This window comes from Athene cunicularia, assembly GCF_003259725.1.
Source record: "Athene cunicularia isolate RWA chromosome 2 unlocalized genomic scaffold, athCun1 chr2_part1, whole genome shotgun sequence".
Taxonomy (NCBI): Eukaryota; Metazoa; Chordata; class Aves; order Strigiformes; family Strigidae; genus Athene; species Athene cunicularia.
In genome coordinates this window covers 103606118-103618361 of record NW_020799095.1, presented here as the reverse complement: position 1 = coordinate 103618361, position 12244 = coordinate 103606118, and the positions used below count along the sequence as shown (strand labels likewise).

At 37.7% G+C, this 12244-nt stretch overlaps 1 protein-coding gene across 1 annotated transcript in view; it reads right to left on the bottom strand.

Annotated features, from left to right (window-relative positions):
* The window catches only part of RMC1 (regulator of MON1-CCZ1), a 16469-nt gene that overhangs the window by 3394 nt on the left and 831 nt on the right, over positions 1-12244 (bottom strand). The window contains exons 2-12 of the mRNA XM_026842208.1: positions 10121-10197; positions 8612-8696; positions 8184-8240; positions 7034-7120; positions 5682-5822; positions 3923-4026; positions 3370-3459; positions 3155-3260; positions 1766-1877; positions 659-703; positions 204-257 (exon numbers count right to left, since the gene is read on the bottom strand). Coding sequence (XP_026698009.1) covers positions 204-257; positions 659-703; positions 1766-1877; positions 3155-3260; positions 3370-3459; positions 3923-4026; positions 5682-5822; positions 7034-7120; positions 8184-8240; positions 8612-8695 — 880 coding nt within the window. The 5' untranslated portion in view covers position 8696; positions 10121-10197. The remainder of the gene's footprint in view (positions 1-203; positions 258-658; positions 704-1765; positions 1878-3154; positions 3261-3369; positions 3460-3922; positions 4027-5681; positions 5823-7033; positions 7121-8183; positions 8241-8611; positions 8697-10120; positions 10198-12244) is intronic.

Below are 12244 nucleotides of genomic sequence, written 5' to 3'. Positions count from 1 at the left end.
TGCCTTAAGTCTGGTTTAGAGCAGCATTACCCCTGAAAAGTTGTTGTAAAAAGATTGTAGCAATCCTCAGTTACCACTATCAAGAGTCATCATCTTACTAGCTCTTATGTACTTACTTGCTTTGTTTAAAGCTGCTTTGTGTAGTGACGGTATAAATTGGCCCCCCTTTTGCACGGAATAGAGTCAAAAAGCTCACCACTTACCTTCACTTGCACTGATGATAATATCAGGTTGAAAGACAATCCAGGAAGAAGAATCTAAATGTTAAAGTTCTAACATCGACACTGATTCTAGACTATTCTACTAAATCCACACTGTGGTATGGAAACAGACTCCATTAACATACTTTTGTTTACAGCCCTCTTCTATATAAGGTATTGAACAATATTCTTGGAATTATCTTCAGTTTTATGGTGTACCCATGTAATTCCATGCAAGCATCTCAACCAAGAAGTCTTAATGTAATATTTATACTTCCATATTTACAACTCTAGGAAAGTGTTAATGTCTTACAAAGAAACTGTTTTGTCTTGAAGTAAATTAGCATGGTCAGCTAAAGTTGGATTTAATGGGCCAAGGTAACAAATGCTAGCATTTCCATCCTTGGTATATAGAACAAGGCTTCAGTAAGATTTGTACACTTGTATTTAAAGGATACAGAGTTTACATGGAACAGGAGACTGACTTGTCACAGAGGCTGGACCTGCAGAAAAATAAGCATCAGGTGGAGAACAGTGGCACTCTAGCAACTATTCTACACTAACAAAATACAATCCATGAGCTTATACTGAAAATGCAAGTATGGATCATAACATGTCTAGCAGTCCTACAGCACACAGGCAAAAAAAGATATACCTGCATCTATAGCTGGATCATACAAAGAAAATCTGATGCTGTGGAAAGGCTAACATTCTTCAAAACATGATAGTTTTGTTTTTCAGTCAAGTGAAATCATGCATGTGGAAGTATTCCATCTGTAGTACTATAATTCTAAATACATTGACTCAGTTTGCTGTATTTATATGTGGTGACTTTAGTTTCTTACAAAGCAAGACTGGTTTGTACTTTCTGATCCTATCCTTTAATATAAACCTCCACCCACACATTTATCAATCACACTTTCTATTACTGACTTCAACATTTCGATGTTAGAGCTTTTAAAGAGTCTTTCTTTTCTATACAGAGCACAATGGTGCTTTGCCATATGCTAGTGAAACTATGCTCAGACTATTTCTAGCTACTTTCAGTTTGACAGTAGTTATCTGCCACACTTCTAGGACAGGAAGTCAGAAAGATAATCCAAGAAGAATAATAATCTTCAGTGCTGAAGTCCTAACAGTGATCTTCGTATTGCTTCTAAGCTGGTCTATACTTGATTCTAAGCTTGGTTTGGCTTTCAGCCTCTTTACACGACTTAGGAAGTTAAATAGCCATGACATAAGCCAGAACCACAAAGTGCTTTTGAGCACACACAAATGTTTATAGCTGTGGCAAAAAAGAAAACCCAAAAGTACACTCCTCCCCCCTTTGTTTTTACACTTCAGAGTATTATGGGAAGTATGCACCTTAAACAGTAACTCTTGTATGTACTATAGAAAAGTAAATTTGGAACAAAAATTTGTGCTTGATTCCTTCTTTCCTCCCTTACCCTCTCCTAAATACATATAATAGAAATGTTAATAACCAGCATCTTAAAAACTGAAGCACTCTTGTATGACAGCTGTTACACTTAGATAATGTGTTATTTATTATATAGCATCTTTACCTGCTACAGGTATTTGATAGGGTTGTATTGATCGAGGAGGCAGTACAAACTGATGGATGGTAGCAGACCCATCAAATTCTCCTTTTAGCTTGATATCAAATATAACTGAAGTCTGCAATTGAGAAGAGGAGATTAGTATTCACAAACATGAATTACCACCCCTTTACATATATTCAGGCTGCTTTTCATATGTCAATCTTGTGTTTTCCTTTAGAATCACAGAAAGGGTAGAATGGTAGAAGGGAAGATTAAGCTGCTCCAAAGCCCTGTCTGACATGACCTTTGAACACTTCCAACAATGGGGCATCCACAACTTCCTTACACAACCTGTTGAGGGTCTCACCTCATAAAAAATGTCTTCCTTAGGCCCAATCTAATCTAAATCTTCTGTTTAAAATGGTTGCTCCTTTTCCTGTCACTATAGGCCTTGGTAAAAAGTCTCAGTCTGTCTTATAGACTCCTTTGTAAGAGATTAATGTCAAATTCACTGCTGCGTTATGGATGCTAGAAACTGTGAGGAAAATTCTGCATCTCCTATGATACCTTCATACTTGTACCATTCAGTCATCTTCAACTCGGGTCACTAATGCTCCTGCCCAGTAAGGACAACATTCTCAGCTTTGCACACTGAAAATTTGCTTCACTTTCAGTGCAAATGAAACATGTTTGTTATCTACCCTATGTTTTCTGTGTTTATAGTTATGTGTTTATAACTTGACTGAAATGCTAGAGAGTAAGTGCTCTGGGTTGAACTATGTGTAGAATTAAGATGAATTATAACTGAAACATCAACTAATCAGCCTAATGAGATGATGCATGTCCCAGTTCTTGAAGCTGCCATGAGAAGGTAATACAAGAAAACAAAGCCTTTCCATGTAGTAACAGCAAATTAGCACTTTATCTTTACCACTGATCAAGCCTTGCTACTGAGACTACAGACAGGCAAGTTTTACCTATGCTATTATATGCATAAGATCATTTGTGTTCATGGAAGTTTTTGTAGATCCAGGCCTCCAACATAAAAAAGCATCAGTTTGTCATAGAAACTCATCATTCGAATGTTTGTGATACGAGAGGTTCCCAGGATTCATAATTTAGCACCCTATTTCACTCTGCTTCTTTATATAATGCCTTAAAAGACTACACAGTGCAGCAGCAAAGTATCACAGGAAACTAACAAGGAAAAAGTGCATGAAAAAAACAGGCATTAGCAACAGCCCTGATTGTTAACCCAACTGCCTACAAGGATAACTTTGTATGTCTTACATGGCTTTGATCCTGCAAATAGTCTGGCTTTTGGCAAAGCTAAGCAGATGCAAAAATACCTTCTAGAGCTAGCAGGCACTGTTATTAAAGTCTGACCCACAACATAATATAAATAAATCACACCTCAGTGTCCTGATGATGTACCACCACCAAGTTATCCACAACATTCAGTGCAAACTTTCCAGTTCTGTTCAGCTTTAAAATATGTGTCTTCTTACAGGAGCCCTCTCTATGGAATTAAGAGATGAGAAGTGGTCAGTAAGCCTGTTTAAACGAGAAGAGCAGAAGTCTCTTACAGACATGTGAATTGTCACTAGTATGCTTCATTCTGCTCTTACCTTGGTAAGTGATAGAGGACTACTTCTGCTCCTGTACTATTGGAAGTCCTTGAGTGATGCCTCAAATAGAGAACATAAAGCTGCCCATATCTAACAAGACAACAGTGTTAAAGCATTATTTTCAAGTAAGAGCTCTACCAGTCTGTTAGAGCCATACATTTTATCCTAAAAGAACAGATGTGAGATTACCCAAGCTAAGTGATCAATTAATTAGGAGTGAAAAACAGCACTCGATAAATCACAATGCATGGCCTACACTCAAGCAAGTTAGGCATCTAACAACAACTCTACCAACATATCAGTTCAAAACTGAAGCATTCTCAAAATTTCTGTACTAAACAAGAAGAGTTCCATGTTAAGACTTGTGTTAGCTTCCCTTCCCCACCTTGCCTCAACAGAGTTTAGATGCTTTGTTTAAGGCAGTGACTGAAGTACTTTAAAGCAACAGTACTGCTAAAACAAGAAACAAGCACAACTGTGTTAATGTTTTTGTTTTTTCTCAGCATCCCCAAACTGGTACACTTTTCTAAGAAATGCTTGATTAGATACATACATTGTAGCCATAGCAATATCTCTTTCAGAAAGGCTGAGCTTGGAGGACTTGGGTGCTGCAGGTAATTCGATTTCAAACTTTGATAGTTTTGACATTGTTCCACTCTGTTAAACAGCAAAAAACCCCGAAGAAATCCATTGTTAAGACTTCAAACATAAAAGGTCTCAGGTAACCTTTGTTCAAACACTACATCAATAGCACCCCCATGAGGTGAAGAATTGTGATAGCCGGAAAGACAAAAAGGGTTTGACACTTCTTTTTTCTACCGTGATCCTAACCACATACTTTTAGGAATTTTAGCAGCTTTATCATCTTGATTTTATAACATTAGCTTCAGCTAGCAAAACATTTCCATTTTAATTAAGTCAAGACAAATTTCTATGCAGATCTCATTTACAATTAGCCTGGAGATCTCAAACAGCAGTTCTCTCAACTTCCTTTTTCTCTTCCAGCAAAACATATGCTTCAACTCTTAAATAACTGCTTACTGGAAAGGGGAAAATATCAGTACCTCCTACCAGTCAAAGCCTCATTTTGTTCCTGCTAACTCCAGAATCTGACTTATACTCAGAGCATATTCCTGCTCCTGCCCAAGGTTTCCTCTCCTTCCTCTTTTCATGTAGAATTTATATTTAAGCAAGCTTTCATAGTTTCCAAAGCTTCTACTGAAATTTGCTTCCCATTCTCATTAACTCATTCTTGAGTGTGAAGTGTGAACACTACAGAAATATATCCTTTGCTAGAGCTCTGTTTTCAAAGATGATTTTAGTATAGTACCTTTCTCAGGAAATCTTTAAAGATTACCTTCTGAACACAAATTTGAAATTATTTAGCTTCAAGCCACAACTTGACACAAAATGATAAGGAGGGGAAGCATGACCTAAGTCCTCAAAAAGAAAACTGTGAGAGGCTAATAAGTTCCACCTAGCCACCTAAGAACATCCTTTCAGGATCCAGTACAGACCCTACACAAGATCAAACCAGGAAACATATTTGAATAAGTTTCTTTTCAGTCTCTTCCCTTAAATGACCAGAGAAATCTTTCTAATCTTTTGAGAGAAGCAAGATGAACTCTGTAGTTTTTTTTCTCATAATTTTTTAATCATCTTACTGCATGATTAACTTAAAACATAATCTAGTTTTTACTACATGCTTTTTCCAAACCAAAAAGAAAAATATTTTCCCAGTAACCTTAAGTGCTGTCCACAGGGAAGGACACTAAGAGAAAGAAATACTGTAAACAAAATGCTCTCACTCTTGGGACAATTGTTTTTTCTTAAGCACTACCTTTTCTCTTTCTTTTTTAAATTCATCCCACTCACATTTGGAAGGTTGTGGTTATAATCACAAGTGAAAGGCCTTTAATTTTTCTTTATTACCACATTACAGAGTGCAAATGTCCATAGCAAAAGTAAATAAATATCTTTTGAGAGGTCATTTTTCACTTAAGTGTATATTAAGTTGCAAATACTGGGTCACTAATTTTTTTTTCCTTTCTTAAAGTCAGCTGTCTAACATTAGGCGGACATGCCTCTTTCCAAAGAGCACATAAGAAAGAGTGAATTACTTAAATGTAAGCCATCACCTAGGAACTACCTTATAGATTTTTGCTTTGTCCTTTGCTTGTTGTCATATACGGTTGTGAACACGATTCAACTCTTGGAAGAAATCCAGGAAAAGCAATAGAATATTTGAGTGAAGAAGCAGCCTAAAAAACTGGAAGCACACAAAATGAAAGGTTTGGAACATACTCCTTTACCTTGAAATAGAATGGCTGCAGGACATTGCCAAGGACGGTGGTTGACAGAAGAATAACAGAGCTCTCTGGACAATACATGTACCAGTTGACATTAATACTCTGATTCTTCAGAAGTTTTAAACTTCGTTTCTCTGGTAGTACCTGGAAACACAGGACTTTATAATTATATTCCCATCAGGATTCCAAAAGCATAAATGGTATTACACAGTAGTTAGGAATGTTAAGTGAGAAACAGTTAAGTGTAAGGGCATTTACAGTGCTAGAATTAAAAATCAGAAACCTGACAATTACAGCTTAGGCCCCAATTTACTGTAGCTAAGGAAACGCAGACCAAATCCTCCTCAAATTCTGATGAGCCAGAAGGTGCTGTCTCTTCCCCCTCACCCAGGTCTGGGTACAAGTTCCGTCCATAATGGAGAAAACACCCAGCTTGATACAACTAGGGGAGTTTCATTAAAAATTTATTACAATATCTTTGCTGCCTTCACTCCTCAGCTTCCTTAATCTTTTATTTTAAGAACTAAGCATATAAACTGATTTGTTTCATTTTAAGGGCTTAAATCACTTCTCTTCAAAAACATACCTACTTGATTTGGTCCTTTTACCTGCAGGGTTGACATTCATAATCCTTTTGGGTGCTGAATATACTTTTCCCCCCTCAATCTGCAGGAAATAACACTCTGCTTCTTCAGTTACTGTCTTTAGTACTACCTATTAGTAACAGTAATGATGTGAAACACTCTCAGCTCCAGGACTGCAACTACTGGGAAGTGCACAACTTTGGAGAAGTTTATAATCCCCCTCATCATGAATGTCAGAAAGGGCTATTTATTCATAGATTTCTTCAAAAAACATACACAAAGGTAATTATACATAACACAGAGGAACACAAACAATGAGATTAACATAGGAGAAATCAGCCAATTTGCAGAAGGATATTGCTATCTAGTCAATTATTTGTTCTTTTCTGCATTATAAGTATGCACGTATCTTCCCCCATGCTGATTTGTTTTGCATGAAGGGATATTTCACATTAGATTTGAATACTCACTTCCATACAAGCCAAAAGCTTGTATTGATCTAGAGTTCTCACGCTTAATTCAGTACTTTTATATGCAGGGTCTTTGTTAGCTGTGCTAAATAACCTGTTAATGATAAATTCCCTCTGGCCCAAAAATGTATTACTCTCAAAAAAAAAAAATAATTGTAGGCTGCAAACAAAACAGGAGACTTTCTTTCTTTAGTAGTGCACTGTCTCAATTACAGAGCTAGAAGAAAGGAATTCAAAGATACTGTCACAAATTTACATTTTCAAATCTCTAAATGTGTCCTACAGGAGTTATTTGTATTACCTGATAGAATTCAATTCCTTGATCTGTGATGAAAACGATTTCTGTAGAACTTGTCCAGCAGAATCCTAGAATATTGGCATTCTTTGTCTTTTAATAAACAAGCAAACAAGCATTCTATTACTTGGAAAAATTAACTATTCAGATAAGCTAAAATTACTAAATGAAGAATGTGAGACCAAAGGCAACGTAGTTATCCAATCACTGGAGTTAATACTTCTGGCCAACTAAATACCCAGCATGCATCAGCTACTTTTGTAAAGACTTCCAAAACTATGTATGAACACAACTACCATATGATCTGAATTTCTGGCAGCATGTAAGATTTGCAAGTTTACAAGACTGTGTAAACAGATCTTTTTGCCCTAAATACAGCCAAGTTCTTCTGGTTCCAACAATGCTGCCAATTCAACCAATTCCTGACATGAAAAGCAGGTTCCTTGTGTTGACAGAGATTATGAACTCAGCGGAAATACTTACCATGACTCCACTCAGAACAATACCATAAATGCTTTGCTAGAATGGTTTACTCAAACACGTAATCTTAAATAACGAAGCAAAGAGTCCTTCAGCTTTGAAATCTACAGGAATAAAGGGATCTGTGCAAATCAGATGTTTAAAAATTTCCTTTAGCTTTCTATTATCCCAAAATGTATTTTATCTTTGTTAAAAGTTGGAAAGTACCAAATAATGGTACTTGTTTCTGGTAAAACGATCATCGAAAAACTAGAAGGATTTTTTAAAAATACCAAACAATGGAAAACTAGTAATAGCTTACTATCACTGATCAGTGAAATTAGGGTAAAACATCCACATTAATGTATCTGGCATTAGTACAATTGCTGTCCACTACTTCTGTATCATCAGCACTTTTTCTTCTTCCCAAACGTTGACATCTGTGGCCTCGACAGCATTTCTAGTCCTTTCTAGGAAAGAATTCAAGTGACTGGACCAGGAAGTTTTTTAGGCTATTGTTAATACCTGTTCGTTCACCTCAATTCAAATAGGTAGTAGTGCCTACACATCTCATTTACTTCATGACAGTGTTTTGGAAGGTATATATCTCAATTAGTTCTCTTGTAGAGTAGAGGCCATCAGCATCAGTGACATTAGAGTTTCACTTAAACATATAAGCTTGAGACATTTAACTTACCTTACATTCCTGTGTATATTCTAGCTGAGGGCTATCTGGAATAAAATTCAAAAAATCCTGCAAAAACACCCATGAAGTGTATTAGCAATTATGAAGCCCAGACAAGATACATCCACAGATACAAAAGAATAGTTATTGGTTTATCAAATTACTTTGGATAAGATATATAGATGAAAAACTTAACTCATTATATCCCACTTCATCCCCACCAGGGAGTTGGCTCTCCCCACACTTTTTCTTAAACGATGATACTAGCAAAACAACAATGTTGCCTGTTCAATCTCTCAGTATGATACCAGGAATTTTCACCACAGCTGCTGCTAGCTACCAGACCTCTTGAACTTTCGTCTCAGAGGCTTCTTACTCTGGTGCTGTAAGTAAAAGATTTCTAGCTCCAATTCCATGTTTGCAGGGTATAAGTTTCTTACCACACTCTTCAAAGTTCTTTGCACAGCCAGTATCTTGTTCCCTAAGGAAAACTTGATGCACTTTACTTCTCCTTTGTCTTCCATCCTATACAGAAATAAAAAGAAGCTATGGAAATAGCGTCTAAAATAGTTTCTTACAGAACTCTGTAGTTCTAAAAGACAATGAGAGAGGAAAAAAGTGCAATGCAAATGCTTTTGAATACAACTCATGAGTGTTGCCTGACAAGTACAGGATTCAAAATTCAGACTAATGGCAGTTCACTCTTCAGAAGTCCTGAACATATCTGTTACAGAAACATGGCTAAAGCTGCACAAATTAGCACCTGAAGTTACTACAAATGCTCAACTCTGTTGGCCTGTGATGTGGAACTATTTAAACCTGCATTCTCAGTTCTGTCCCAGTGAGCCTGGAGTTCTGTTACACTCGGCAACATCCTGCAATCAGCTCCTTTACTTCCAGAAGTACTGCTAATTGCTTCCCCCATTAAGACACACCATCAAGAATAATTTCTAAATATAAAGAGTGAGGCTCTTTTCACATCATTTGGAAGAAAAAAAGAAAAAAGTATTCTTACCAAACAAGCATCAGTACAATCAGCATAAATAAGGTAGTTCTACAGTTCTATTTCTAGTATCCGTTATTAAGTCCAGACAAAGAGAGTGTGAGATAGTCAAGCAGAAAACTCTGGAACCTCCTGAAGTTCACTATTTTCATCTCCCTCAAGATTTGTGACAAGTGTAGTCAAATTAAGAAGTCAAACCCCAGTAACTTTCAGGACAGGCCCTATGTAATACCTGACAGATCACAGTAAACACACCCTGACTACAAACGGTTTCATCCGTATCTGGATTGAAGCAACCTTCAAGCAAAAGAATAGTTCCTTACATATGGACAACAGAGTGCAAAGAGACATTGCTCTTAACAGAGGCACATACAAAATAGTTTTCCAAAGACAAAGTAGTTTTATTGAAAGTACTGTTGTCAGATTCTGCAACAAAAACATTTCAAGGGAAAACAGAAGATTAAAAAAAAAAAAAAAAGACAATTTAGAAAAACAAGAACCAGAATGCAAGAAACCTACATGTAGGAAACACTGTGCTTGAATCATAGGCATGAAATTCAGAAGTTACAGTTCTTTACACATTTAAGTTTACTTCATTTTGTTTAACTTGCTAAACTGCATCCTTGTAAGTCACTGCTGTTGTAAGTGTCATAAGTTTGAATCTTCACACTCTCTCACATATACAGTGTGTTTTATTAAAACATTGCTGTTTAACAAAAAAAAGCCACAGTCTACTAACTTTTTTTTCCCCAGAAGTCTATAAATTAATGAGGGAAAAGCATGCATGCCATCTTAATTGCAAGATTATGTCTATGAACAAAATCAAAATATGATCACAACTACTTATAAGCTTTATGTGTGAAATACAGTAAGTCAGGACTAAGTACCACATAATTTTAAGACTGCAGAATTCTATCCCAAGACAACAAAGATGAAGGTGCCTTACCTGAAGGAAATGGGATTTCTATCCTCCAAACCTTTAACAACAACTCCTGTAGCTCCACCAGATCGAACAGCAAAAACCTATAAAAAGAGTTTTGAACATAATCTGCCAGTTTGCAGTGAGATTCAGTAAATAATTCCTTCTTCTGGAGCTCCAAGGTTACTTAAACAGATTTCCAACTGTATTGTAATAGTCTTGTAGATATATTCTGAACTACTAGGCAAGTTAAAATGGTAAAAGTCTGTATAAGGTTTTTGCTTTTGGTTTTTAATATTCATATTTTCCTAAGTCAGGTAGTAGTAAAGGTATCTGAGACATCAGGGCATCATTTAAAACAAAAAGGATGTCAGTTTGGGGATTGGGAAAAGATGCAACTCCATGACCCAGGAGCTTGATCCTGTCTCATGTTATTAGACAGGAATAGTTTAATAGTAATCTGTACTACTGCCTGTATGTAAGAAGTTTCAGCTGACTTGCACTAACAACTTAAAGACTTCCTCTAGCACAACTACATATATATGTGTATAAAACCCACTAGAGCTATACTGCTTTTGAGCTGGAATAAGATAACATTTTAAAAAGTCATGCTGTTACAAACTAACTGGCTTAGAAAAAAAAAGTCAGGCAGATGCCTTATTTGTACTTGTACATGTAGAAGCACTAGACACACAGATCAGGTCTCAGAGTAACATACAATGTTTTGCAGCATTGGCCATGCTACTGGTGCACTATGGTGATGCAGGAATACAGGTGTCAAAGACTACAAGTCGCAAGCAAGTCCACAGCCTTACTAGAATGATAAATACTTAGTTTAAGTGCTTTTAATATTGAGATAGACAAATAAGACAATGCTCTCTTAATCTTTCAAGATGAGAAGACAGCAAAGACATCTCTCAGAAGGCTGTTCACATGGGAAACTGTTATTGAAATACTGACTACAAATTATTTAGGCACATCAGAAACGAAACAATTTTAGAGTAGCAAGAAAATGAGAAGAATTATAATAAATTTACAGTTGAAAATGTTTCTTTCAAGTGAGCTCTTAAAAACGAGTTTCTGTGTAGTTACATCACATCCGCACTGTCTCCCGCCAGGCATGTTTAAGTAATCTTGTTTCAACTGGCCCTCTAAATCAAGGATTATAGTTTATAAAGAGAAAGGACATGAATAATTCTGAAGAGTGCAACAGCAAGAAGAACATCCCAGAAATACGCCTCCTCTCTCCAAATATGCCACTGACCATGTCCACGCTGCATGTGGCAAACCGTGCCGTTTATATGGGGAAGAAAGCTTGAACATTTCAATTCTGTCAATGCTGAGGTGACAGAACGGTTACAGCAATTAAAGAGCAGAATGTATCCACATCTACATAAGCCTCGTGACAGACTGGATCTTTTAGCTACACTGAGTTGAATACTCAGGAGCCCATAGGCTTTCTAAGGGGAAACACGTTTAAACAAGAAATGAAAAGCATTCACTCAGGTCTGAGCCACAAGGAGAGTCACAAATAAAAGCACAGAAACTAAGCTAACTGTGAAGTGTCAAAGTTTACCAGTAATGTTGGGACGTTTTGAATGTAAAGTAAAAGTGCTGATTCTGAAGAATTCCAGAAAGACCTTACAGCAGCGAGAGCAGGTGAAATTCAACTTAATAAATCTATTATGATGCATTTCACAAAAAAAAAATTGTAACATCTCTAGCAAGATGACAAGGTCCTGAGGCAGCCACCCAGCAGCAGGACCTCACACCGTAACCGTTCCACAGAAGGGCAACAACCAGACGCTCAGCAGCCGAAGGGTGGGGAGGAAGCCAAACCCAGGTACGAGAGCCTCCAGACACCTCTTCTCGGAGAGGCAACAGCACCGGCGGGAAAGGCTGAGAGGCAACAGGCCCGAAGCCGCGAGCGCAGCCTGCAGAGCCCCGCGAGGCACGGAGCGGGCACCCGGGATCCGCCGGCCGCTCCCTCTCCCCTGACGCCCGCCACGGCAGGCTGGGGGGCTCGCCACTGCCAACAGGCAGCGGTTCTCCCTCACACAGCGCCGGGGCAAGCGGTGGGCGAGATCCGGAGGCGACGACGGACACCGCTCGGCGGCCTATCAGGACGGGGGAGCGCGGCCTCTCGCGCGG